The 25,660-nt window shown below is 53.3% G+C and overlaps 3 protein-coding genes and 1 non-coding gene across 10 annotated transcripts; 2 read left to right on the top strand and 2 right to left on the bottom strand.

The window, feature by feature from the left end:
* Nucleotides 1–1,739: 1,739 nt before the first annotated feature.
* On the bottom strand, nt 1,740–5,431 carry SMDT1 (single-pass membrane protein with aspartate rich tail 1). The gene is made up of 3 exons (XM_023221856.2): nt 5,167–5,431; nt 3,040–3,180; nt 1,740–1,985 (listed from the first exon to the last, which is right to left on the bottom strand). Exons 1-2 carry the CDS (start codon nt 5,350–5,352, stop codon nt 3,043–3,045), a joined length of 324 nt encoding a protein of 107 aa, XP_023077624.1. The 5' UTR covers nt 5,353–5,431; the 3' UTR covers nt 1,740–1,985; nt 3,040–3,042.
* Nucleotides 5,432–5,691: 260 nt separating this feature from the next.
* On the bottom strand, nt 5,692–15,467 carry PHETA2 (PH domain containing endocytic trafficking adaptor 2). Of its 6 annotated transcripts, none has more exons than XM_023221852.2 (3): nt 13,351–15,467; nt 9,478–9,559; nt 5,692–7,866 (listed from the first exon to the last, which is right to left on the bottom strand). In XM_023221852.2, exon 3 carries the CDS (start codon nt 7,850–7,852, stop codon nt 7,073–7,075), a length of 780 nt encoding a protein of 259 aa, XP_023077620.1. In that variant the 5' UTR covers nt 7,853–7,866; nt 9,478–9,559; nt 13,351–15,467; the 3' UTR covers nt 5,692–7,072. The 6 variants fall into 6 exon arrangements, with proteins under 6 accessions (XP_023077620.1, XP_023077617.1, XP_023077618.1 ...); XM_023221849.2 differs by lacking the exon at nt 13,351–15,467 and adding an exon at nt 10,736–12,717; XM_023221850.2 differs by lacking the exon at nt 13,351–15,467 and adding an exon at nt 10,802–12,717.
* LOC111549180 lies at nt 8,971–9,074 on the top strand. The gene has a single exon (XR_002733634.1). It is a non-coding gene; the product is annotated as a small nucleolar RNA U13 (small nucleolar RNA).
* On the top strand, nt 14,245–25,575 carry NAGA (alpha-N-acetylgalactosaminidase). 2 transcript variants are annotated; one of them, XM_023221847.1, is made up of 10 exons: nt 14,245–14,358; nt 14,747–14,838; nt 16,862–16,997; nt 17,496–17,667; nt 18,141–18,318; nt 18,620–18,714; nt 19,514–19,675; nt 22,320–22,517; nt 24,276–24,419; nt 24,930–25,575. In XM_023221847.1, the coding sequence occupies exons 2-10, from the start codon at nt 14,823–14,825 to the stop codon at nt 25,062–25,064; spliced, it is 1,236 nt and encodes a 411-aa protein (XP_023077615.1). In that variant the 5' UTR covers nt 14,245–14,358; nt 14,747–14,822; the 3' UTR covers nt 25,065–25,575. The 2 variants fall into 2 exon arrangements, with proteins under 2 accessions (XP_023077615.1, XP_023077616.1); XM_023221848.3 differs by having other exon boundaries at nt 14,298–14,358; nt 14,754–14,838; nt 24,930–25,573.
* Nucleotides 25,576–25,660: the final 85 nt, after the last annotated feature.

The raw sequence follows: 25,660 nt of genomic DNA, 5'->3' as shown, positions 1-25,660 counted from the left end.
TGGGGTCTCTCCATTGCCCAGGCTGGTCTTTTTTTCTTTTTCTTTCTTTTTTTTTTTTTTGAGATGGAGTCTCGCTGTTGTTGCCCAGGCTGGAGTGCAGTGGCGTGATCTTGGCTCACTGCACCCTCCACTTCCTGGTTCAAGTGATTCTCCCTGCCTCAGCCTCCCAAGTAGCTGAGATTACAGGCGTGGACCACCACATCCAGCTAGTTTTATATTTTTAGAAGAGACGGAGTTTCACCATGTTGGCCAGGCTGCTCTCAAACTCTTGACCTCAAGCAATCCACCCACCTTGGCCTCCCAAAGTGCTGGCGTGAGCCACTGCGCCCAGGCTAGTCTTGAACTTTGGGCTCAAGTGATCCTCCTGCCTCAGCTTCCCAAAGTGTTGGGACTACAGGCCTCAGCCATTGTGCATGGCCCCAAAACTTACGGCACCAAGGATCCCTTTATATTTTCACCTTAGGAACCTGAGGAAAAAACTCAAAAGTGTTTTTGTGTTCTCCCACTCAGTAACAATAAACACATAAAACTTCTGTGATCAAACGTATGAGGGTTTTTCCCCACACTAAGCAAGGAGTCAGTTCTGCAGCAGACACCAGCTGGCTGTCCTCCAATTCTCTTCCAACACTATCTACCTGGAGATAGCATCACATTCCACAGGTTTGGGGCTCAGTCCCACAAGACTGCTCCCACCCCCATTAGACAACATTCACAAGACCAAGCCTCCAGCACTTCTGAGCTTCAAGCTGGGGTTCCCATGACCCCTTCTTTTTAATTTGCTGGAGCAGCTTGCAGAACTCGGGAACACTTAGGTCCATTTACTGGTTTATTGTAAAGGATATCACAAAAGATACAGATGAAGAGATGCATAGGGTGAGGTATAGAAGGGGCATGGAGCTTGCAAGTTCTCTCCAGGCATGCCACTTTCCAAAGCCAAGTGTTCCGTTCTCCAAAAGCTCTCTGAACCTGTCTTCTTGGGCCTTTTATGGAGACCTCATTGGATAGGGATGATTGAAGCATGGACAACGGTGGAAAAATGGGAGTAGACACAAGAGGCATAATCTAATACAGATGGAGTGGGGAAGTCCAACAAGGCCTGTCCACATTTCTTCCTCCCAGGTAAGGGGCAGAATCCCTTCTGAAATGGGGGTCTCATGACGTAAAATCAGACAAGGTAGGTCAGAGAATTCTTTTTATGGCCAACTCGAAGACAGGCAAAGGAAGATTATGCTTTTAGTTTCTATGGCCTACCTTGGGGAGAAAAAGCAGCAGGTGAAAGGAGGTCAGGAGAAGGTCTGAGAAAGAGACCGTTGTTTTCTGAGGCCTGAAGTGCCCAACATTGTAACAAAAGCCTAAAACAAGGACTTTGGGAGTTATAAGCCAGGAAATACATGAAAACCTATATATATCCTCATATCACAGAACCCAAGTTTTGAATCATTCTAGTTATATTTAAGTAATACGCTAACAAGCAGAGCGTACTACTTAAATGACTGGCACTGAACACAGAATGGCATGAGGCTTTAGTTAGGCCGTGTAGCTTTCTTAAGGGAAAATGTGCAGTTTCTGTTGGGCTTTTGTAAACAATGAAAATCGTTCCGAGGCCCCCAGAATAGTTCACCGGGCTCCACTGCAGCCTGGATAGCCTGGGCCTATGTTTCTCTCATGAATAAAGGACAGCAGAGACAACCACACCAACTACAGCCTAGGCATACTGAGAACCTGCAGCAATCACTCAGTCACACACGGCTGACATTTATTATGTTTATTCATAATTGGATTGCTTGTTTGTGCAGTGCTTAGTGGACAGCCCATCTCAGGGAGCCTGCCAGAGCCTGGGGTGGGATATGGTCATGGACCATACAGGAAGCTTCACCAGACTGGGAGGCTGAGGGCCTTCCCTGAGCCCTTCTGCTGATAGGGAAGGCAGAGAAGCTGAGAGCATCACCATTTCTTCAATTACTGCTTTCTCCTTTCTGTAATGCCTGGAACAAAGGAAAGCAGCAGTGAACTGGGCAATAGAGTAGTCTTCCATCCGCAGACTGAAAGAATTCCACAAAGTGCTTCTATCAAACATGGCAGGAGAAAGGCAGCTTTGAGCACGTTTGATTGTTTATGCATATGTTAACTGGGCATTCACCACGGGCCAGGCACTGGGGGCCCAAATGTATAAAAAATGTCTCCTGCCAGCAAGAAGCTCAGAGTCTAGTAAAATTTTGGTTTGAGTATGTTTAGACACATAATACTGAGTATTTGAAGAGATGTACTGGAGGTACTGGTTGCTCAGAGGAAGGAGTAGTCAACTTTCAAATGAAGGGAGGAAGGAAGACTTCAAAGACACTGTAGAATGGGTGGAATTAAGACCCAGAGCTCTCGGAAACAGCCTTCCATGTGGGAGGAACAATGAGCCAATGTTTGGGGGTGGGTATGAGTGTGAAAACTCAAGAAATGGTGAATACTGGGAATCGGTGTGTGGCTGGAAATATGGAAGATGAGACTGGAATAAGGTGTGTGACCAGATTATGGCAAGCCTTGAATGCCAGGCTAAGGCGTCAGGAGTGTCCTCATCTCTGACAGTAATGCCATGAAGCACATATTAGAGCACATGAAGTCGGCTGGGCGCAGTGACTCACGCCTGTAATCGCAGCACTCTGGGAGGCCGAGGTGGGTGGATCACCTGAGGTCGGGAGTTTGAGACCAACCTGACTAACATGGAGAAACCCTGTCTCTACTAAAAATACAAAATTAGCCGGGCATGGTAGCGCATGCCTGTAATCCAAGCTACTCAGTAGGCTGAGGCAGAAGAATCGCTTGAACCTGGAAGGCAGAGGTTGCAGTGAGTTGAGATCATACCATTGCACTCCAGCCTGGGTAACGAGCGAAACTCCGTCTCAAAAAACGAAAAACATTAGCCACCAAGTGGTTAAATTCATTAAAGCTTCTGCCCTTAGTGTCCAAATGCTGCTACCAGGCCAGACTGCATCACAGACAGATGCTCCACCCTGCTTCCTCGTCCATCTAGGGTAAAGCAAGTCTTACCTGTTAGTCATCATCATCGTCATCCTCTGGAACAAAAATGTCATGTTCCTCAAGTAGAGCAGCAAAGTTCTTGCTAATGAGTGTCCCGACATAGAGAAAGGGGATCACAATGGAGAACACACGGAGAAGGCCAAAGGACATCTGCAGAGGGTCAGAGTGGCAGCTTTGAGCTCCAGAGCCCACTCTGGCAGGACCAAAGAAGACCTGGCCCTGTCACGGACATACCCTTCTGTGGACCTCAGACCCATCATAAGCAACTTGATTTTAAAATCCTTGGAAAAATTCAGGGCAAGAAAAGTAATTAGAAAAGGAGAGGGCCAGGCGGGGTGGCTCACACCTGTAATCCCAGCACTTTGGGAAGCCAAGGTGGATGGACCACCTGAGGTCAGGAGCTTGAGACCAGCCTAGCCAACATGGTGAAACCCCATCTCTACTAAAAATACAAAAAATTGACCCAGCATGGTGGCGCATGCCTGTAATCCCAACTACTTGGGAGGCTGAGGCAGGAGAACTGCTTGAACCCAGGAGACAGGGGTTGCAGTGAGCCAAGATTGCACCATTGCACTCCAGCCTCGGCAACAGAGTGAGGCTCTGTCTAAAAAAAAGAAAAAAGGCCAGGCGCAGTGGCTCATATCTGTAATCCCAGCACTTTGGGAGGCCGAGGCAAGCGGATCACGAGGTCAGGAGTTCGAAACCAGCCTGGCCAACATGGTGAAATCCCATCTCTACTAAAAATACAAAAAATTAGCCGGGTGTGGTGGTACACGCCTGTAGTCCCAGCTACTCAGAAGACTGAGGCAGAAGAATCACTTGAACCCGGGAGGCAGAGGTTGCAGTGAACCGAGACTGTGCCACTGTACTCCAGCCTGGGTGACAAAGTGAGACTCCATCTCAAAAAAAAACAATAATAAAAAGAGATAAGGTGACTGTTATGGCCATCAAAGTGGATGAAAAGTCCACTGGAAAGAAAAGTCTAAGCCACCCTAGACATCTAAAGTTAGGTAGGACACAGCCTGCTAATTACTTTAAATCCCTACAGGCAGACGGGTGCACCAGTACTAGGAGGGCCAGGCTACAGTGAGCTCTACCTGAACACGAAATACACGAAAACCGCTGACAGAAAGATGTACACTGAAGGGATATTCTATACAGTTCATTAAGTAACAAGTTCCCTGATGCCTGAGAAATTTGGTTTAAAAATTTTAGAAACAGATGTATTTGAAAGTGGGCATGTATTTACACTCAAAGACTATTTAGATGGATTGGGAGAATGTCAGTAAAATCTCAGCAACGTTTCTCTCGTATTTCTAGAATTTTAAAAAAAGTTTTTTCCAACTGTTTTGATAAGGCAGGTCTTTCCCAACATGGACCTGCAGTCAACTGTGTGAGTTAGCATAGGCTTTAAGAGAATGTTTTCCTAACTCCCACACCACACAGCCCTGCAGTGCTAAAGCAAACTTTTGTTGGATATAAGGGACTGTTTCCGTTTTCCCTAGAAAAACTCAAGCATGTGACAGCGTTCAGTTTTGGAAAAAGATAGAACCTGATGGGGACGGTACCAGGAAGAAACCCGGATGCTGCGTCCTCAGCGATGGCCTTTGATACTAACTTCACCGCTCTAGAGCCCGATTGTTCATTTGAAAAACCGTGATTTTAATAATTCCCTGTACATCTATTAGGACTGTAAATCACATGAATACTAGGTGACAACTCATAAAAAGATGAGGCCCGTCCCACCTACCCTTTATTTACAGAGTCCTTTCACAATTCATATTTCATCCCATAAACTAGGAGACAGGCAAGGCAGAGATTACAGGACTGGTCTAAGCTAAAAGCACACGGCCTAGTCTCCTGACTCCAGAGGAGCAGAGCACCCCACCTCTCAGGACAAGCTAATGTGAAAGGCCATCTTCCCCTCAGCGTTTTCCCCCCATCTTCTGTCTACCTACCATTTTCTACACTCCTGTCAAAATTAGCAACTTATTAGCGTATTTATTCTCGGTACGCCTTCCAGTCTAAGGTAATCGTTATGATTGGCCTTGGCTCCCGTCAATCAGCACCGCCCTCACGCACTCCCCACAATGATTGGTCTCAGCCCCTTCGCCCCGTCTCCAGGCAGACACTCACTTTCACCGGTTTGGGCAAAATGGCGCCGCTGCGGGTAACGATGACTGACCTCGACGGTACCAGGCTCTGGCCTAAGCCACTCCGTGCGGCGGCGACATCGCCATCTTTCCTCAAGCTAGGCCTGCTTCGGAGAGCCCCAGACCTGACTGGTGCCAGTGCTAGCCAGCGAGCCGCTCCGGACGCCATGCCCCCAGCTCCGCCCCTCACCCAGGCACCCGGACCCCACCGCCCGGCCCCGGTGCCGCCCTCGGGAAGAACACCGCCCGAAGCCTCGCGAGACTTTGAGGAGCACACGCGAAGCCCAGCCCTCCCATTCGCGCAGTGCTGGCGGCTCCTGGGGCGGTGGGAGGCGTTTGTCACTGGCCGGCGTGGTGACGTCACGAGAGCAGCGGCGCCGCCCCAGCTCCCTACGTCGGCGTCCTCCGGGGCGGGGCCGCGGTCCTGGATCCCGCACCATGGACGGCCCGGTTACCACAGCAGGACTTAACAGCCGGCTATGGAAATAAACCCAGGGAGACGAATGAGTAATAATGAAAAAGCTTTACTAGTGTTTTAACCGCATACAAAACACTGTAGCAATAAGAGAAGGGCCCGTGCTATCTGTGCTTCAACAAAACGCAGTGGCTGCGGAGCTTCCAGGCAGGGCTGGGGAACAGGCCGGGCGCCCGCCCTGGGCGCATCTCCGCCTCCTGCGGGTAAGAGGCTCCGAGCGTCCCCCTTAGGCCTAGTTGGGTGCGGGTCAGTCCTGCCCAAGGCCCCAGTGAGGGGAGCCGAGGCTAGGAAGGGGCAAGTTTTGTGTGTTTGGGAGGGGGTGTCTCCTCCCGGCCTCTGCGTCTTCCCGCTGGGGCGTCAGTCTGGTCAGGCTCTGGTGACCCAGCCGCGTTGCCTCCCAGAACACTAGAAAAATCACGCTCGATGTTGGGAAGAGTACCAAGGAAAGGTCCTGGCAGGTACACTCTGGGTGACAAACAGGGCTATGAGAGTTTCCAGGTGGTTTCTCGAGCAGCTTCAGTTTACCGGAGCCCAGCCAGGAGAGAGAATTTTAGCACAGGAAACGAAATCCCGTGTCCAAACTCCTAGAATACCCAGGACTGAGAACCAAAGCAACAAACTTTACCCAGGGAGCCACGCTGCCTACCCACCTCTTCTTTAACCCCTCACTTGGCAGCTCCAGGAGTTGGCTGCTGAAGACAGAGTACAGGAGGGCATTTCGTTGACATAAAAAAGCTACAAGCCCCTTCTGGAGCAAGGTCCAGCACCATCTGTTAACAGGGGAGCCCGGGAGAAAGGATGGGACCCCAACACTCTGAGCAGAATAAATCTTCACTGGCCGAAGACCCTCTGCCTCAAAGGGCCCTACCCAAACTGCTGAGTGAGGATCCCCAATCTTCCCACCCCTCTCAGGAAGAGCTGGGTCCCAGAAACTCCTGTGACACAATAAATCCACTTTCTCTGACAGTGTCAGAGCCTCAAGCCAATACTGCAGCCTGCCTTGGATTTAAATGCACACGAGACTCCCCAGGTTGGAAATTATGGCTCCAGAGCCTGGTGTATAGGTCAAAGGTAGGGCAAGCCTGTGACACTCTCAGGTGACATTTCCCACTTCCTTCATTTCGTTAACATCCCCTGGGAGGGGCCAGTCAGGCCAGTGAAGTCAGGAGATTGGGGTCTTGCTCTGTGGCGTCCAAGTCTCCTTTCCTCTCTGGACCTCAGGAAATAAAGAGGATGGAAGGAATGGTCCCTCAGTCCCTTCCAGACACATGGGTGGATCTGGAATCTGGAGAATGCCTAAACAGCAGGAAGGAGAGAACCCATGTCCCCTCCCAAAACACAACGTTGGAAATGGGTAAACATTTAACTCCTGAAAAAGAACTGGCCCTGGTTTCCTGACTCAAAGGGTCCAGACTTAGGGCTTATCCTGTTCCTCACATTTTGGCTGGCTCCTCTGGGCCCTCTGCTGCCAACACTGCCGCAGCTCCACGATCTCCTGGCCATACCAGTCATGCAGGGTAGAGAAGCAGGAGGTCTCAGGGGACACAGGGCTCTGCCCCCTGCCTAGGAGAAGGCTGGCAGGGCCCTGCAGCTCCCAGTCAGCCAACCCCCGCCCTGAAGACCTGCTGCCCGTTTCTTCAACCAAGCCCACGGGGCTGCTGTCCTTGGAGAGGGAGTGGCCATTCTCCAGGCCCACAGATCGGTAGTTAGGAGCTTGGGGCTTACAGCGGCTGGAAACAGACTTCCAGGATGAGCGGCGTTGCAAAGCCAGGCTCTGGCGTGCGTCCTGCAACTGGCTCTCCAACTCACGTACCACCAGGCGCATGTAGCCAAAGCTTGCCCGAGACAGCGCCTTCACCCAGGCCTCCTGGGCCGCCGGCCCTTCTGCGGCCAGCAGATGTGGGCGCACTCCAGGGGCATCAAAGCAGATGGCAAAGGCAAACTCCTCAGGCACGGGAGCCTCAGCCAGCTCCACTGTGCAGCCTTCCAGCACCACCAGGCTCAGCGGGGCCCGGCCCTCACGACTCTCAAAGGAGAACAGCAGGTTGCCCTTGAGGACAAACCAGCATCTTCGGCCAGTGCCACTAGGGGTCGATGGGGTCCCTGGGCACCCCCAGGTGCGCAGGAAGCCCGTGTGGTCTGCTGGGGAGTCGCTGAGTGCATAGTGGGCTACACTCCTCTCGTTCAGCTTCATGGCTCCCACGGGAACTGTGAGGCGAGAGAGATGGCCGCGGATTAGAGAGGGAGGTGGTTCCGTGCCCCACTGGGGAAGAGCACTGGCTCCGGAGGCGACCTGGACCCCAGCCCTGGGGCTCCTACTCGCTTGCTGTGTCCGTAAGGCCCCTAAAGTCTCCTGAGAAGTGGGCTCGTCTTTCTTTCTTTTTCTCTCAAAGGGATGTTGTGAGAATCATGCAAAAAAAAACTGGACATTGGCGGACTTGGAGAAAAGAATAACAAGATTGCATCAGACAGGAGGCATGGCAGGACCTGGGCAGGGCTTTCAAAAATCCAAAGAAACAGGCGTCAGCTGAGCTGAAATGGACCCATCGAAACCACTGTGCTTAAACTATTCCCTGATCTGGGGTCCTCTCAACTCCAACTCTGAGGCCAAGCTTCCAGGGTTTCCATGACCCTCCTGGGCCTCTACTGGCCTCTTATTTGCATATAGCAGTTGAATCTTACTGACCTAAAGGCAGAAGCTGAGGCACAAAATATAACTTTAAAGAGTTTACTTGAGTGAAAGTAAGGACAACTGCCCAGAACAAACTTCTAAGTTGCCGTGGGGTGTGCTGCATTGGGCCTTTCCTACAAGCAAGTTTTTATAGGCAGAAGGGGGCAAGGATGACAAAGTTGTTTGGCATGAATTCTCCTTGGTTTATAGAAATAACATTGATTGGCGGGGTGCGGTGGCTCACATCTGTTTGGGAGGCCGAGGTGGGTGGATCACCTGAGCTCAGGAGTTCGAAACCAGCCTGGCCAACATGGTAAAACCCCATCTCTAAATACAAAAATTAGCTGGGCACGGTGGCGGGTGCCTGTAATCCCACCTGCTCGGGAGGCTGAGGCGGGAGAATTGCTTGATCACAGGAGGCAGAGGTTGCAGTGAGCTGAGATTGTGCCATTGCACTCCAGCCTGGGTGACAAGAGAGAAACTCCATCTCAAAAAAAAAAAGAAATAATATTGATTAGTGATTGGCTATACATTGTTGAACTATAGGGTAAGAACTGTAGGGTGCCCAGTGTACAACATTTTATGGCTACTTGGTGTCCCTCTAGAGCCACATAGCAAGTGGCTTCAAGAGGTAATTCTTGATCCTTTTGTAGTTCATGAGTGTGATGATTGGGTGTTCACGTGCATGTGTGAGCCGTGCCACCCTCGAACCTTGTTACCATGTGGGCACATTACCGATCTGACATGAAGAAAAGAAAATAAAAAAGAAAAAGAGATAATTCTTTAGCTCAAGGGAGGAGTAAGACTTGACAGCTGTTGCATTTCAATATGTCTGGGCCTGATTATTTAAAGGGGCTCCAGTTCCTCAGATAAAACATTATTTTTCTCTCTCAATCTGCAGCCTTCAGGGCCAGATGGGGACCTACTCTGTAAACAAAGAGTGTAGCAGAAACCCAGGGTACAGCTGAGAAGATCTAACCGCAACCATTGAATGTGGGTGCCCCCAGGATCATGAACGGCACTTAGTCCAACTGTCCTTACTCATGGAAAACCAAGGCCCAGCGCAGGGAGGGGAACTTGCCCAAGGTTACATGACTGATGAGATGCAGAGCTTCATCTCCCAAATCCCTCACACTGTACCCACTTACCAGCAGGGCTCACTGGGGGAGGGCAGGGGCCTCTTGTCTGGCCACAGAGCTCAGCCCTTGGACCACCTGGTTCCCAAAGAGCCTGCAAAACAATTCTCAAGCCCAGTCAGCTTATCCCAAAGAATGAGAACTCCTACTCCACCTTCGAGGCCTAATGAAACCACAGCCTCCACCAGGAAGCCTTCCGTGACCCCTGAGAATCCCCCCACCCATCTACCCAGCCAGGAACCCCTGAGCAGCTTAAGGGGCTGGGTCCCCTTTTCTTGACCTTTACTCTTCAGACCCCAGCTCCCTGCCTGAGTCCAGGTCAGAGCTACACGTGCCCTCATGGTTCCTAGCTTTTCCCTTCTAGCACTTCCCACTCAGTTTCTTTGTGGCTTTAACTGAAGTCACCTAATCTGGGAGGCCTTGCATGATCACCATATCATCTAAGGTGGCTCTGACCACCAAGGTGGCCTGACGTAAGGTCATCTGACCAGTAGACCCCCCATTTCTGGTTTCCTTCATCTCACGACGATGTCATTTGTGTTTACAGCACTGTTCCCAGCCCCAGAATGTCTAGGGTGGGGCTCGGCTAAGTTCCCAGGAGAACCCCAATATCCAGCACTGTGCAGGGCTCAGAGAGGCCCTCAGGAGGGATCTGTTGAATTCATGGGAATACATCAGTGGACAAATCAAAGTCTCCCGCCCTCCTGGAGCCTACAGTCCCACAGGGAGAACACACTGTAGGCAAACAAAATAAATGCTAATAAATTAATGAAAGAATAATTAGTGAAATAAGAGGTACCAAAAGGACCGGTAATGCTAAGGGTTATGGAGAAAAACAAGTGAGGCCCCTGGATGGGGAGAGAGACCATTCCAGTAGGGGTGGCCCAGGAAGCAGGAGGAGGAGATCACAGATGTTTGCCAGAGGAGTGGCCTCACTGGGGGTCCTGGGCCCGGCACTGGGGCACACGGAAGGGGTGGGCAGCCCGTGAGGCCATGCCCCCTCCCCTCTCCCGCGTCCGGGGAAGGGCGCTCCCTCCTCTCCACCAGTAGGGGGGCCAGGCCGCCCGCACACCCGGCCTCCCGCCTGCCCCGGCGTCTTCCTGGATTCTTTTGTTGGACGAGAGGCGAGCTGGGGGTGCGGGACCGCCGTGCCAGTGGCCACTGCGGGGAGCCCCAACCCGGCTATCGCCCTAAACAGGGGTCATCTCGGTCAGGGTCTCCCTGGCTACCGCCTCGGTTTCCCCGTCCTCGTGTCGGGGCTGTTACCCACCACGTCCCCGCGGCCACGCCTTCCCTGGGGCCACTTCCTCCCGGAGCCCGCCGGGTCCACTCTCACCTCCCGCCGCCGATCGCACCGAAGCGCAAGAGGGCGATCTCCGCTCGAGACCCCTTGCCTCCGCCTGGGCTGCAACGTGGCCGCGGGAGCTGGGAGACCCCGCCCGGAGGCTGGAGTTACCGCCCCTCCCCGCCCAGTATTCACCCGGCCCGGGATCTCCGAGGCGGCCTCGGGATCTGCGAGGGCGGGAAACTGAGGCCCGAGAGGGCGTTGAACTGCCCGAGCCATAAAACTGGTCGGTGCCGGTGGCCTCGAACCCAGAGGTCCCCCTCAGATGGTCCTCGGGCCTTGGACCCAGCCCACCGTCCGGAAAACTCAGTCCATCTCTTCCTCTCTCGTCCCCCTCTCCCTGCTAGGCCTACTTCCCGGGCAGACCCAAACCAGGGATGTCTCGCTCTGGGCACCTCCTAAGGGTCGGCTCCTACACAGCCCGCGAGGGCCAGTCAAGCTTTTTTGGCCACCCACCGGGCCACTGGGGTCGGCTGATTTCTGCCTCTGGAAATTACTCATTTCTGCTTCCCTGGCCTGAAGCCCACCGGCAGCCCCCAGGCTCTGCCCTAGTGGGTCCAGGAGGCTGCCTGTGGTGAAGGTCTCGGGAATGCACAACCAAACCCAAGAGACTGGAGCTTCTGGAAGGCCCTGGAAGCCAGAGGTGTCCTCAAACATCTGCCATGAACTTGGCTCCCACCTCAGAGCCTTTGCCCTTGCAGTTCCTGCAGCCTAGAATGGCCTTCCTTCCCACCCCCAGCCGCAGCTCCATTCCTCAGGACACCTCTGGACGCAGATTTGAGTCTCTGCTCAGAGGTCACCTCTGGGACCATTGTAAAGCAACCTGCCCTGCAGTCTGTGTCCCATCCCTGGGGTGTTATTTCCATGCTAGAGTAAACTATCCTATGCTCATGCTTTTATTTTCTTGTTTATTGCCTGTCTCCCCTACTAAATTTTATTCAGTTAATACTATACACCATAATAAATGTGTTAGAAGGTAATAAGTGGCACGGAGAAAACAGAGGAGGATAAGGGAGATGGGAAATTGTGGGAGTAGGGAGGTTGCAATTGCAAATAGAGTGGTCAGGGTAGGCCTCACTGAGAAAGTAACATTGGACAAATACTTGAAGGAAATGAGGGAGCCAGTCATGCCAATTCCAGGCAGAGGGAACAGTCAGCGCAGTGGCCCTCAGGCTGTTGTGTTTGAGGACCTGCAAGAAGGCCAGTGAGGCTGGGAGGCCTGGGGAGGGGGCCGCAAACAGTAGGAGGTGGGGGTGGAAGCGGTGGGATGGGGCTCTGTAAATCTAGGAGGGCTGTTAGTCTAGACAGGGCTGTGAGGAGGGACCTGAGAGATTTCAAGGCGTACGCTCGCTGCTGTGGCGAGAATCAATGTCAGTGGAAGCTGGAGACCAGTGAGAAGCCTGCTGCCACTATCCAGGCGAGATGTCACAAGGGCGGTGAGAGCAGGGAGGGAGAGGCAGCCAGATTTAGAATGGCTTTTGAAGGTAGACAACACAGGATTTGCTGAGGGGTTGGATGTAGGGAGTGAGGGAAAGAGCAGGAAGGACTGCACAGTTTTGGCTTGAGCACCTAGGAGAGTTGTCATTATCTGAGATGTGGAAAGTGGCCGGTGCTTGGTCTGGGTTATGTTTGAGTGGTCATCTGAGTGAAGGTGCTGTTAGGGGTCAGAAATCGATGCCTAAAAATAGGACACTTGGGCGTGCTGAGTACTTTGAACCAAAGGACACTGGAAGAGCCTCAGAAGCAAAGTCTCTCTCTGACCTTCTCCTGCCCCCCTTCTTTCTCCTGTTTTTCTCCTGCAAGGCAGGCCATAGAAACTGAAATTCCTCCTCCTTAAGGTGAGTTACAGAAACTACAAATATTGGCCGGGCACAGTGGCTCATGCCTGTCATCCTAGCACTTTGGGAGGCCGAGGCGGGCGGATCACAAGGTCAAGAGATCGAGACCATCCTGGCCAACATGGTGAAACCCCGTCACTACTAAAAATACAAAAATTACCTAGGTGTGGTGGTGTGCGCCTGTAGTCCCAACTACTCGGGAGGCTGAGGCAGGAGAATCACTTGAGCCTGGGAGGTGGAGGTTGCAGTGAGCAGAGATCGCGCCACTGCCATCCAGCCTGGCCACAGAGGGAGACTGTCTCAAAAAAAAAAAAAAAAAAGAAAAGAAAAAGAAAAAGAAAAAAAAGAAACTACGAATGTTACTGGAAACATCCCCCACCTTTCTGTGTCAGGCCTGGCCATAAAGGAATTCTCTGACCTACCTTGTCTGATACTAGGCCATAAGACTCTCATTCCAGAAGGGGTCCTGCCCTCTTCCCAGCAGGAGGGAATGCCACACAGAGAGAAGAAGAAGAATCTGAACAGACAGACATTGCTGGTTTCCACACTCAGCTATTAACATCAAATCATTCCCTTTTGTCTAATTGCATTTATACAATTGTCCATTCCTTATTCCTTTTTTCTGTTGCCCAGGCTGGAGTACAGTGACATAATCACAGCTCACTACAACCTCGACCTCCTGGACTCAAGCAATCCTCCTACCTCAGCCTCCCAAGTAGCTGGAATCACAGGCACCTGCCCGGTTTTTTAATTTTTTGTAGAGACGGGGTCTCACTATGTTGGACACAGGCTGTCCTTAAATGTCTGGCCTCAAGCGATCCTCCTGCCTCAGCCTTCCAAACTGCTGGGATTACAGGCATGAGCCAGCAGACCCGGCCAGGGGTGTCCATTCTTCATCAAAGACATAAAAATAAAGTTTTCCCTGAGTATTTGCGTCTTCATTCCTGAAGGCTCCCAAGTCACATAAAACATTGCGTAAATCAATCTGTTACGCTTTTCTCTTGCTAACCTATATTTTGTTTATAGGAGTGTCCGCTGTGACCTTTGGGATGAGTAAGGAAAAATATCTCTCTGCCCCTGCAATGCCCGGAACAAAGCATGTGGCAGCTAGCAGTTTCTCAATAAATACTTGATGAATGAAGGAAGGAAGTAGCCGAGCCTGTGCGAGCAGTCCCTGAGCGTCAGGCGGGGAAGGGGAGCCGGCTGCCTTTGCTGGAGCTGCGACCGCCAGCTTTGCTGCCTCCCACGCATCCTCCTTGTAGAGACGATTAATCCCAGACTTCCATTTTCCCAGCGGCTCACTAGGGGGGGCCTTGCTTCAGAGCAGTCTCTCATTTCCTCTGCCCAAAGCCCTCAGCAGGTATTCACTTCACGGCCGCTTACTGAGCACCCACGGTGAGGCTGGCACGATCCTCGCCCTCGTGGTCCCCACAGAAGTGGAGGCCTCGCGGGGTCCGGGCCACGAAGGACAGCCCCAAGCCGGCTCTGCCAATGCCAGCCTCGCTAGCACGCAGGGCGGGACCCCAGTGGGGAAGGGCTTGGGGAGGCTGGGAAGCTGGGCCCGTATGGGCGGGGCACAGCGTTGCTAGGGGGGATTCTGATAGGTTGCGAGGAGGGTTGCCTTCGTGAGGCCCCGCCCTCACTGGAACGCTTCAGGCTTATCAGGTTACCCGAATCGAGTCAGAAGCGGCCGCGGGTCTAAGCGCTTCGGTAAGATAGGTGCGGCGGGAGGGGGCTCTGCGGTTTTGGGGGGCCCAGGGCGGGAACCCGGACCCGGCTGGGAGTCCGGAGCCTGGCCGCAGCCCTGCCCCTCCGCTCTTTCTGGACGACCTTAAGACGGTCGCTGCCTTTTTCTGAGCCCTGACCGGGCCGAAGGCGGCCCGTAGGCGCTCAGGACTTCCAGCACTGCAGAGGGTGTAAGGTCTGACATCCAAGACACATTGTTTAGTATTTCTGAAGGAAGAACTCAAGCTCCGGGAAGTGAGGCTGGGGATTGGGCGGGCAACTTGGGGACCGAGTGTAGGATCCACGTCCAAGGTTGAGGGCGGCGGAACTAGCCAGGCAGCCGTGACCCCAGTGCTTTTCTGACGTTTCTTAGCTTCCAGAGCCCAATACATACAGCTGATACACGCAGACCAGATCTGGTCAGGTTCTCGGAAGCTGAGTCCAGAGCAATGCTGTTGAAGACAGGTACCTACACCGGCTGGGGTGGCTTGGGAGGTAGGGGTGAGTGCTGGAGTGCTACAAGGAGGGCTTTGACTGGCGCATCTTCCCTAATGTGGGTATGTGGGGAGACAGGTTCCCTCTCTCTTTTCCTTAGAGCTGGGCAGGAAGGGAGAAGATGCTTCCCCATACAGGAATCATTTCTCCTTTAAAGGGGCCCTTCCTTTCTCACTTCCTCTCCCTCAAGTACAGAGGCCCTATCTGATGTGATATCCACATGTGCGGAGAACCGCCTGTACAGTCCCTACAGTAACTCCATATTACAGATAAGGAAACTGAGGCCCGAGGAGGAAAGGGCTCACTTAGGTGAGCTAATTGGGTGCCGGTCCTGGCTGGCTTACTTCTTAAGCCTCTCTGAGGCCTCTTGAGGGTCTGTGGTAGAGCAAAGAGCCCTGGACTGGGGCTCAGGAGTCCTGGAGTCTGGCCAATGGCCCCGACTTAAGGATTTTTCAACTGTACTGTGGAGTGAAAGCGGCACACATTCAGTAGAAAACACAGTACCTATACAACTATTGTGTTTCAGTATTCAGTAAATTGCATGAAATATTCAACAATTTATTATAAAATAGGCTTTGTGTTGGATGATTTTGCCCAGCTGTAGGCTAATGTGCTTTGTCGCATTTTTTTTTTTTTTTTTTTTTTTTTTGAGATGGAGTCTCACTCTGTCACCCAGGCTGGAGTGGAGTGGAGTGGCGCAATCTCGGCTCACTGCAACCTCCACCTCCCAGGTTCAAGCAAGTCTCCTGCTCAGCCTCCTGAGTAGCTGGGACTACAGACACTCGCCACCTCACCCCGGTATTTTTTTGTAGTTTTAGTAGAGATGGGGTTTCACCATGTTGCCAAGCTGGTCTTGAACTCCTGACTTAATGGTGATCCGCCCACCTCGGCCTCCCAAAGTGCTGGAATTACAGGCGTGAGCCACCATGCCTGGCCTGTCGGCACTTTTAAGGTAGGCTAGGCTCAGCTATGATGTTTGGCAGGTTAGGTGTATTAAGTACATTTTTGACATAATATTTTACTATTTTGAGATGGGGTCTCGCTCTGTCACAGCCCAGGCTAGCATTCAGTGGCACGATCTCAGCTCACTGCAGCCTCCACCTCTGGGGTTCAAGTGATCCTCTTGCCTCAGCCTCCCGGGTACAGCACACGCCACCACGCCTAAGTTTTTGAATTTTTAGTAGAGACAAGGTTTCACCATGTTGGCCTGACCTCAAGTGATCCACTCGCCTCGGCCTTCCAGAGTGTTGGGAATGCAGGTGTGAGCCACTGCACCTGGCTGATGTAATATTTTCTTTTTTTTTTTTTTTTGAGACGGAGTCTGGCTCTGTCGGGGCTGGAGTGCAGTGGCCGGATCTCAGCTCACTGCAAGCTCCGCCTCCCGGGTTTACGCCATTCTCCTGCCTCAGCCTCCCGAGTAGCTGGGACTACAGGCGCCCGCCACCTCGCCCGGCTAGTTTTTTGTATTTTTTAGTAGAGACGGGCTTTCACCGTATTAGCCAGGATGGTCTAGATCTCCTGACCTCCTGATCCGCCCGTCTTGGCCTCCCAAAGTGCTGGGATTACAGGCTTGAGCCACCGCGCCCGGCCTGATGTAATATTTTCAACTTACACTGGGTTTACGAGAACGTAGTTCCATGGTAGGCCTAGGAGCATATGTACTGTTAAGTTCTGTATATGGGATGGGAGGAGCTGATGGGGGTTATGGGAAGGACATAACTTCAGGTGTTAGTTTTGCTAATTCAAGCACTGCCGTGGTGACGGCCAGACCTCAAGCCACTGCCTGGCCCAGGCACCATCCTCCCACTTACTGCTTTGCAAGAACCAGCCATTGCAGGAAGAGCCAACTCTACCCTAAACCCAGAAGTCTAGTTTCCCTTATATATAGGCAGACAGCCTCTGTAGGGCTGAGCAACATACAGATGGGATGGGATGAGGGCTAGAGCTGTAGGGGCAACTGACAGTCACCATCCCCTCCTCCCTTGCCCCCTAGTTCTCTTGCTGGGGCATGTGGCCCAGGTGCTGATGCTGGACAATGGGCTCCTGCAGACACCACCCATGGGCTGGCTGGCCTGGGAACGCTTCCGCTGCAACATTAACTGTGATGAGGACCCAAAGAACTGCATCAGGTGAGTAAGGTCCACACCCACCTGATGAGCCTTGCCCAGGGCCCTGCAGAGTTGGGGGCAGGAAGTGGAGGGTCCAGTAGAAAAGAGGGCAAGGTCAGAGTTCTTCATCCCAGAGACTGCAGCCAGAAGTCACTCGGACTGCCTTGACACCTAGCCCCGTGACCTGCCTGGGGCCTCTGTAGGGACTGTCAGGCCCCAACCTGGTCACGAGGCAGAGACCTTACATGAACCCAGCCCCTGAGATAACTGTTAGGAGGTCAGGCCAGGCCCCCGTATTTCCCCTGACCCAGTCCTGCCTTTTGGCCTGGGGCCAGCCACTCCTTTCAAGCCAGCTTATGGCTCATGGCACAATCCCTGGTGGTCATTTACACTGATACCTGGCTTAGGACTCAGTAAGGTCATGGTTTTTATAGCACAGATTCAATCAGAGCTGAGGCAGGGTGTGGCTGAGGGCCGGGCTGGGTCCCTGAGCTACCCCATCCCTCCGCCCCTCACTAGTGAAAGGCTCTTCATGGAGATGGCTGACCGGATGGCACAAGATGGATGGCGGGACATGGGCTACACATACCTCAACATTGATGACTGCTGGATCGGTGGGCGCGATGCCAGTGGCCGCCTGATGCCAGATCCCAAGCGCTTCCCTCATGGCATTCCCTTCCTGGCTGACTATGTGAGCCTGACCCCTGCCCTGCCCTTGGCCTCAGGGCTAGACCACTCCTTTCACCCTACCTTGCTCAGGGCTCATTTCCATGATTGAGATCTCACAGTCTAGCAGGGTAAACAGACAAATGAACACCAACTTTGGGCCCACTGTGGTGAGAGCCAGAAAGGGCATCTCACGCAGTCTGGGATTCCAGGAAGGTTCCCTGGTGGAGGAGGCAGTTCTTGAGCTGAGCCCAGAGAGATGGCATTGGAGGTGGAGAGGATGGCAGGAGCAAAAGCCTAGGGGCAAGAAACAGCCGCTGGGAGGTGTGTGTTGGGGGAGAGGTGGGCCATCGTGGGCAGAGGCCGGGCCAGCATGCTGGGATCACCTCCTTTGGTCAGTGGGAGCCACTGGAGGTTTAATGGAACTGGGTCAGATGTGCCTTGAGGAGGCTCTCTGAGGGTCCTGCCTGAGCCCACTGTGTCCTCAAACCCCCGCAGGTTCACTCCCTGGGCCTGAAGTTGGGCATCTACGCTGACATGGGCAACTTCACCTGCATGGGTTACCCAGGCACCACACTGGACAAGGTGGTCCAGGATGCTCAGACCTTCGCCGAGTGGAAGGTAGACATGCTCAAGCTGGATGGCTGCTTCTCCACCGCCGAGGAGCGGGCCCAAGGTAAGTTACGCAGCTGGCTGGGGCACGCAGGCAGACGGGGAGGGTGGCCATGGAGACCCACCCAGCGCCCTCTTGGCTGAACTTCCCAATTCCCCCCACTCAGGGGTTATGGGGATTGTGGCTCCCAGGCTCCCTAAATATGGGTGGCAGCATCTGAGAATCATCTGAGGCTCTGGGTATGTGGGAAGGCACCTACTCTTTGGAGCTTGTTTCTTCACATCTGTTGGGAAAAGGTCTGGGCTAAGGCCCCAGACTGCCTCCTGCCCCTCCTCAGGACTGAAACAGATTGGGCTTTCTCTAGGGTACCCCAAGATGGCTGCTGCCCTGAATGCCACAGGCCGCCCCATTGCCTTCTCCTGCAGCTGGCCAGCCTACGAAGGTGGCCTCCCCCCAACGGTAAGCCATTCTGTGCCCTGCCTGATGGCGCTTCCCACACCCAGGCCTCCTTGCCTCCTGAGTGCCAGGCTTCAGGGATGGGGCCTTCCAGAGCCAGGGCTGCTCTCACCACAGGTGCCCATATGGTGATTTGTAGGTGTCTAGAGACCTACGTAAGTACCCCAAAAGAGCGGGTGGGCTCAGCCAGCCCAGAGAGGTGTGTGTGTTGGAGGGAGGGGCAGGCCTTAGAGAAGAGGCCCTTGTGAGGTGGGCTGAAGGAGTTGAGATCAGAGGCAGGAGAGCCATCTGTGCTGGCACACAGTGCCCAGGATCCCAGGAGGTGCCCATTGGGCAAGGAGACCCAGAAGGCTGGGGAGGCCACTCTGGAGCCGAGCCTCAGAGTGGCCTGTGGGCTCATGAGGGGTCCCTCAGCATGTCTGACACCAAAAAGGGTGGGCTCAGGCCTGTGGAGCTGAGAAGACAGCAGACAGCGGTTTCTCACGAGAGAACATGGCGGTGGGTGGGTGTCAGCGAGGGTTGTTTGTGGGTGCACCAGCCTGGGCCCACACCCTGGGCTTGACCCAAGCTGGCATGAGAGGGCAGGGTAGGCTCCTGGCACCAGCATGCACAGAGGGGAGACCCCGGTAGCCCCAGAGCAGGGCCACCCTCTGAGGCCCTCATCATCCTGAGCAAGCCGGTGGGTCCTGTTCTCTTCCCCCTTTCCCACTCTCTGTGTCTCCTGCTGAGCCTCCCCAACTCCTGCGTGGGTCTCTGGGCTGCAGCATGTGATTCTGGTGCTGGACTTCCCCTCGACATCCAGGTGAACTACAGTCTGCTGGCGGACATCTGCAACCTCTGGCGTAACTATGGTGACATCCAGGACTCCTGGCAGAGCGTGCTCTCCATCCTGAATTGGTTCGTGAAGCATCAGGACATACTGCAGCCGGTGGCCGGCCCTGGGCACTGGAATGACCCTGACATGGTACCAGGATGGAGGGGGATGTCCCTAGGCCCACCATCTGTGACGACCCTGCTCCCCACTGCCCTGTGCTCTCTTCCTCCCTGGAGGCTCACTGCCAGGTTCTAGGTCAGCGCTTCTGAAATTTGTCCCTGAACTAGTTGCTTTAGACTTGATCTAGAAGCTGGTTTCCAGGGCCCCATACCCCACATTTTTTTTTTTTTTTTTTTTTGAGACAGAGTTTCGCTGTCTCCCAGGCTGGAGTGCAGTGGCTGGATTTCAGCTCACTGCAAGCTCCTCCTCCCGGGTTCACGCCATTCTCCTGCCTCAGCCTCTCGAGTAGCTGGGACTAGACACCCGCCACCATGTCCGGCTAATTTTTTGTATTTTTTAGTAGAGACGGGGTTTCACCGTGTTAGCCAGGATGGTCTCGATCTCCTGACCTCATGATCCGCCCACCTCGGCCTCCCAAAGTGCTGGGATTACAGGCGTGAGCCACCGTGCCCGGCCGCGCCCAGCCCCATCCCCCACATTTTGCATCAGAATGTTTAGGGGAAGAACCTGGGAATGCCCACTGTTGACCATCTCCCCAGGCAATTCTGATGTTTCTGAAAGCTCAAGAACTTGGGTCTGTAATGATCCTGGAATAAGATGTTATTGCTGTGCAGGTTGAAGATCACGACCTTGCTATTCCTAGTGCCTGGACTGCCCTCCCCCGTCTGCCTCTGATCCTTTTGTCAATGCCCTGCCTCATCCTCCACAGGCATGACTAGCCCTCCCAGTCCTGCTTCTAGCCCTTCCGTTTTATCTCAGTCATTGCCCTGTGACATTTTGTTGTTGTTGCAATTTATAACTTTATAATTGCGTTAATCAACAAGCATTTACTACCTGATTGATCCTATGATTATAAGAATTACAAGTGCTAAGCCAGGTGGAGGGAGCAACCTGGAGGAGCAGGAACTGGCCTGCTGTGGAGTCCCAGCTCTAGCTCTGCCAGTTTACCTTGGTAAAGTAACTTAATTTGTTGTGCCTCAGTTTTGTCAATTGGAAAATAAGAATAGTAGCTACCTTATAGGGTTGTTTTGAGCATTAAAATTACTCTGAAATGCTTGGCACAGTGATGGGCACATACACAGTGCTTGAATTGTTGTCACTAAGCCTGTAACTTGTCCCGACTATGGATTGCTTGCCCTGGGGTCAGGAGTCCCCTTGGTCCATTCAGTTGTGGCTAGGGCAGGTGGGTGTGGCCAGTGGTAGGTGCAGGGACTTTGTCCAGTTCTGTTTCCTACCACTGTCACCGTGGAACATTTATTGACTTTACCTAGTTTATAAGCTTTTTGACAACAGGAGCCCATTTGATCATCTGAACAAACAGCGATGTAGCCAGGGCGTATTACCACCCCCATCATCCCCGTGGGGTTTTTTAAATTTATTTTTTGAGATGGAGTCTTGCTCTGTTGCCCAGGCTGGAGTGCAATGGCACGATCTCTGCTCACTGCAACCTCCGCCTCCCAGCTTCAAGAGATTGTCCTGCCTCAGCCTCTCGAGGAGCTGGGACTACAGGCGCCCGCCACCTCGCCCGGCTAGTTTTTTGTATTTTTTTTAGTAGAGACGGGGTTTCACCGGGTTAGCCAGGATGGTCTCGATCTCCTGACCTCGTGATCCGCCCGTCTCGGCCTCCCAAAGTGCTGGGATTACAGGCTTGAGCCACCGTGCCCAGCCCGAGACGGGGTTTCACCATGTTGGCCAGACTGGTCTTGAACTCCTGACCTCATGATCCGCCCACCTCAGCCTCCCAAAGTGCTGGGACTACAGGTGTGAGCCACCACACCTGGCCTATTTATTTAGAGACAGAGTTGTGCTCTTGTTGCCCAGGCTGGAGTGCAATGGCATGACCTTATCTCGCCGCAACCTCCGCCTCCCAGGTTGAAGTGATTCTCCTGCCTCAGCCTCCCAAGTGGCTAAGATTACAGGCATGCACTACCACGCCTGGCTAATTTTGTATTTTTGGTAGAGACAGGGTTTCTCCATGTTGATCAGTCTGGTCTTGAATTCTTGACCTCAGGTGATCTGCCCTCCTTGGCCTTCCAACGTGCTGAGATTACAGGCGTGAGCCACCACACCTGGCCTTTTGTTTTTTGAGTCAGAGTCTCACTCTGTCACCCAGGCTGGAGTGCAGTGGTGCAATCTCAGCTCACTGCAACCTCTGCCTTCTGGTTCAAGTGATTCTTGTGCTTGAACAAGTAGCTGGGATTACAGGTGTGTACCACCACGACTGGGTAATTTTTATATTTTCAGTAGAGATGAGGTTTTGCTGTGTTGGCCAGGATGGTCTCTAACTTCTGGGCTCAAGTGATTCACCTGCCTCAGCCTCCCAAAGTGCCAGGATTACAAGCATGCGGCACCTCATCTGGCCATCTGCCCACCTCCCTACCACCGACTCCATGTTCTTGATGGAAAATAAAAGCTGATGCTCAGATGGAAAGTAACTTAACTACCCCAAGGCCACAGGGCTGGGGAATGGCGTTTGCTGAACCAGGCCTCCTCCACATGCAGCCATCCTTCCCTAATCCCTAATGGCTCTTCCTCGGCTACAAGTTTGGGGATGGTCCCCGTGTCTACCTCCCTGAGGAGATCAGAGCTGACTACTCCTCTTCTCTGCCCCCAGCTGCTCATTGGAAACTTCGGTCTCAGCTTAGAGCAATCCCGGGCCCAGATGGCCCTGTGGACGGTGCTGGCAGCCCCCCTCTTGATGTCCACAGACCTGCGTACCATCTCCGCCCAGAACATGGACATTCTGCAGAATCCACTCATGATCAAAATCAACCAGGATCCCTTAGGCATCCAGGGACGCAGGATTCACAAGGTACTGGGGTGTGGAGGGAAGGAAGGGGAGGGCTGAGGAACTGGGCTCTCCTGAGAGAAAGGCTGCCAGCCTCCCTGGGGGCAACACCTGGGGAGGTACAGGAGTTGCCCAGTCCCCAACCAGGGCTCACCCTTCTGGTTGCTTATGATTGTTGAGGACTGTGCTAGGAGCTGCTCCAACTGTCCTCCTCTTGCTGGGTGAGAGCAGGGCTGAGCAGGACAGCGCAAGGGAGTCAGGGATGAGAGGCATCAGCCATGTAAGTGCACACAGGAAGGATGAGGCGCAGGGCTTCTACACACCCGTGGTGGCCTGCGGAGAACTTGGGCTTCCCTCCAGAGCAGGAGGAGCTGGTTTGTTTTTGAGACAGGGTCTCACTCTGTGACCCAGGCTGGAGCGCAGTGGCACAATTTCGGCTCACTGCCATCTCCACCTCCCGGGTTCAAGCAATTCTTATGCCTCAGCCTCCTGAGTAGCTGATACTACAGGCGCCTGCCACCACGCCCAGCTAATTTTTGTATTTTTAGTAGAGACACCATGTCAGACTGGTCTCGAACTCCTGGCCTCAGGTGATCCACCTGCATTAGCCTCCCAAAGTGCTGGGATTACAGGCATGAGCCACTGCACCTGGCCAGGAGAAGCTGTTACAGCCAAGAAATACGACGACTACTAGTGGCTGCTATTTATTGAGTACCTACTATGTGCTGGGAGTTTTAGATACCTTTTCTCAGCAAGGTAGGTATCTTGCCATTTTACAAATGAGAAAACTGAAACTTCAAGAGTCTGAGTAACTGTATCTCAAGGCTACACAGTTGCTACAAACAAGACTGGACTTCAGTGTCACCTCAAAGCCTTCGCTATTTTTTTTTTTTTGAGATGGAGTCTCACTCTGTAGCCCAGGCTGGAGTACAGTGGCGCCATCTCAGCTCACTGCAACCTCTGGCTCCCAGGTTCAAGCAATTCTCCTGCCTCAGCCTCCCAGGTAGCTGGGATTACAGATGTGTACCACCAAGCCCGGCTAATTTTCTTTTTTGTATTTTTTTTCAGTAGAGACAGGGTTTCACCATGTTGGCCAGGCTAGTCTCAAACTCCCGACCTCAGGTGATCCACTGGCCTTGGCCTCACAAAGTGATGGGGTTACAGGAGGCGTGAGCCACTGTGCCTTGGCTGCCTTTGCTCTTTACCAAATCCTGGTCTCTGGTAAAAAGAAACCTACAGAACTACAGAAGGCACCCATGGAACTGGTGATGGCCAGAGGAAGTACCAATTCCCTGCCAGAGGGGCTGATTGTGGAGCTGGGCCTGGAGAACCTTCTGGAGGATGGCAGTTCACATGCAGCTCCGCTCTCCACCCTCCTGGAACAGAGATCACTGTTCCCACTGGACAGCACCCTCTAGGCCAGCACTGGCAGCTGTTTGGGGCCGGCACTCACACACTGTACTGTCGTTGCTTCCCCGTTTCTGCGTTTATCCCTCCCATTGTCCTATGAGCTTCTGGGGCAGGGCCTCATGCAGCATTTGTCTCAGTGTGCTAGCATAGGGGTTGGGCTCAGAGTAGGTGTTGATGAGTATCTGCTGAGTCAGGGAAGGCAGGCAGGTAGGGTTAGATAAGCTGGGGTGCTAGAGGCCTGTGGCATCCTCCCTAAGCCTGTGTGATATGGAGCTGTGAACTGGGGGACCCAGAACTCAGGGAGGGCCAGGGAGGCCTGGTAGGTCCTGTCTGAGCAAGGGACCCCAGCCAGTAGCCATCTTCTGTGCCCAGGAAAAATCTCTTATCGAAGTGTACATGCGGCCTCTGTCCAACAAGGCTAGCACCTTAGTCTTCTTCAGCTGCAGGACCGATATGCCTTATCACTACCACTCCTCCCTTGGCCAGCTGAACTTCACCGGGTCTGTGACATACGAGGTGAGCACCCGGCTGCCTGCAGCCATCCGCCTGGGCTTCAGATTTCCGTGGGAGGGTATTGTGGGGGGTGGTTGTTCACATATGGCCTCCCCTGAGCCGTGGGTTTAGGGCCTCTGGCAGGTGCCCATGGGGAGCTGCAGGCACTGAGAGCTGCAGCCAGTGCCGTGCTCTGCACCAGTGTTTTCAACCTATGCAAACAGAACTACTGCATATAAATATGAATCCCATTAGCCTCTAGGGCTGTACTCCTCCCTCCCAAGGATCAGCCCTTACCAGCACATTCCTCACAGTTTTCCATGGGCTGGGGCTTTCTCCATTGCCTGTGCTTGGGCATCTGTTGGATTTGCTGGTGGAGAAGTGATGGGGATTCAGGGCTCCCACTTCTGTAGGGCATACTGGAAGCCCAGCACAGACAGGCCAAAGTCCAGGAAGAAGGCTTCTACATCCTCTAGGGGGGTCTCTGTGCAGCAATTCTCATGGTGGCATTGGTGATGTCCCTCCCCACTGCAGGCCCAGGACGTCTACTCAGGTGACATCATCAGTGGCCTCCGAGTTGAAACCAACTTCACAGTGATCATCAACCCTTCGGGGGTAGTGATGTGGTACCTGTATCCCATCAAGAACCTGGAGATGTCCCAGCAGTGAGGAGCTGGGACATGTGACAGGCTGTGATGGCACCACTGAGCCTAGACCATGGAGCCTTGGCATGCCCAGGGCAAGTGGGCAGGTTCTCTGCTCCCCAGGCCTGCTTGGTGACTGACCCCATCATACCCAAAGTGCAATCTCAGGGCCAGGTTCTATGCCATGCCCAAGCGTAAACCTTCTTGGAAACTTTTGGGGCAATTTTCCTGTGGCCTTCCTGGCCTCTACTTCGTGTGCGCAGCCCCACAGACGTTGCTGAGCAACTCGCCAGCCTCCCAAGCCCTATGCCCGTCAGGACTCTAGCCTCTGACCTTGCTGCTGACTCTGAAATCAGGATTTGGAATTTTTCGAATTAGGAGTAGAGAGATCTGACCTCTTGCCAGGAATGCCCATGAATCGTGTGATTGGCTTTTCTACCCATAGAGGGCCTTGCAGGCTGATACCACCTAGGAGTGAGGGTCACAAAGGAGACCTTGGCACCTTCAGGTCACCAATAAACCTGTTCTTTAATCGAGTAGTTGTAATACGGACCTCGGGTACCTTTAGTTAGGGACTCTGGTGGCACTACACGGGGTGCTGGATTCAAATCTCACCTCCAT

The sequence above is a fragment of the Piliocolobus tephrosceles genome, chromosome 19 (genome assembly GCF_002776525.5).
Source record: "Piliocolobus tephrosceles isolate RC106 chromosome 19, ASM277652v3, whole genome shotgun sequence".
Lineage (NCBI taxonomy): Eukaryota > Metazoa > Chordata > Mammalia > Primates > Cercopithecidae > Piliocolobus > Piliocolobus tephrosceles.
This window is presented reverse-complemented; position numbering and strand designations above follow the sequence as displayed.

Excerpts from the sequence above, each read along its gene's own strand:
- NAGA (XM_023221847.1), top strand. Across the intron at positions 17,668-18,140 it reads TTCCCTTCCTGGCTGACTAT|GTTCACTCCCTGGGCCTGAA; the intron begins GTGAGCCTGACC and ends AAACCCCCGCAG. Across the intron at positions 24,420-24,929 it reads CCGGGTCTGTGACATACGAG|GCCCAGGACGTCTACTCAGG; the intron begins GTGAGCACCCGG and ends TCCCCACTGCAG.
- PHETA2 (XM_023221849.2), bottom strand. The coding sequence starts at position 11,029 with ATGGCTCGGGCAGTTCAACGCCCTCTCGGGCCTCAGTTTCCCGCCCTC. Across the intron at positions 9,560-10,735 it reads GGCGTGGCCGCGGGGACGTG|GCTCTTTGGGAACCAGGTGG; the intron begins GTGGGTAACAGC and ends ATTGTTTTGCAG. Across the intron at positions 7,867-9,477 it reads TCCCCCAGTGAGCCCTGCTG|TTCCCGTGGGAGCCATGAAG; the intron begins GTAAGTGGGTAC and ends CTCGCCTCACAG.
- SMDT1 (XM_023221856.2), bottom strand. The coding sequence starts at position 5,352 with ATGGCGTCCGGAGCGGCTCGCTGGCTAGCACTGGCACCAGTCAGGTCT. Across the intron at positions 3,181-5,166 it reads TTTTGCCCAAACCGGTGAAA|ATGTCCTTTGGCCTTCTCCG; the intron begins GTGAGTGTCTGC and ends GACCCTCTGCAG.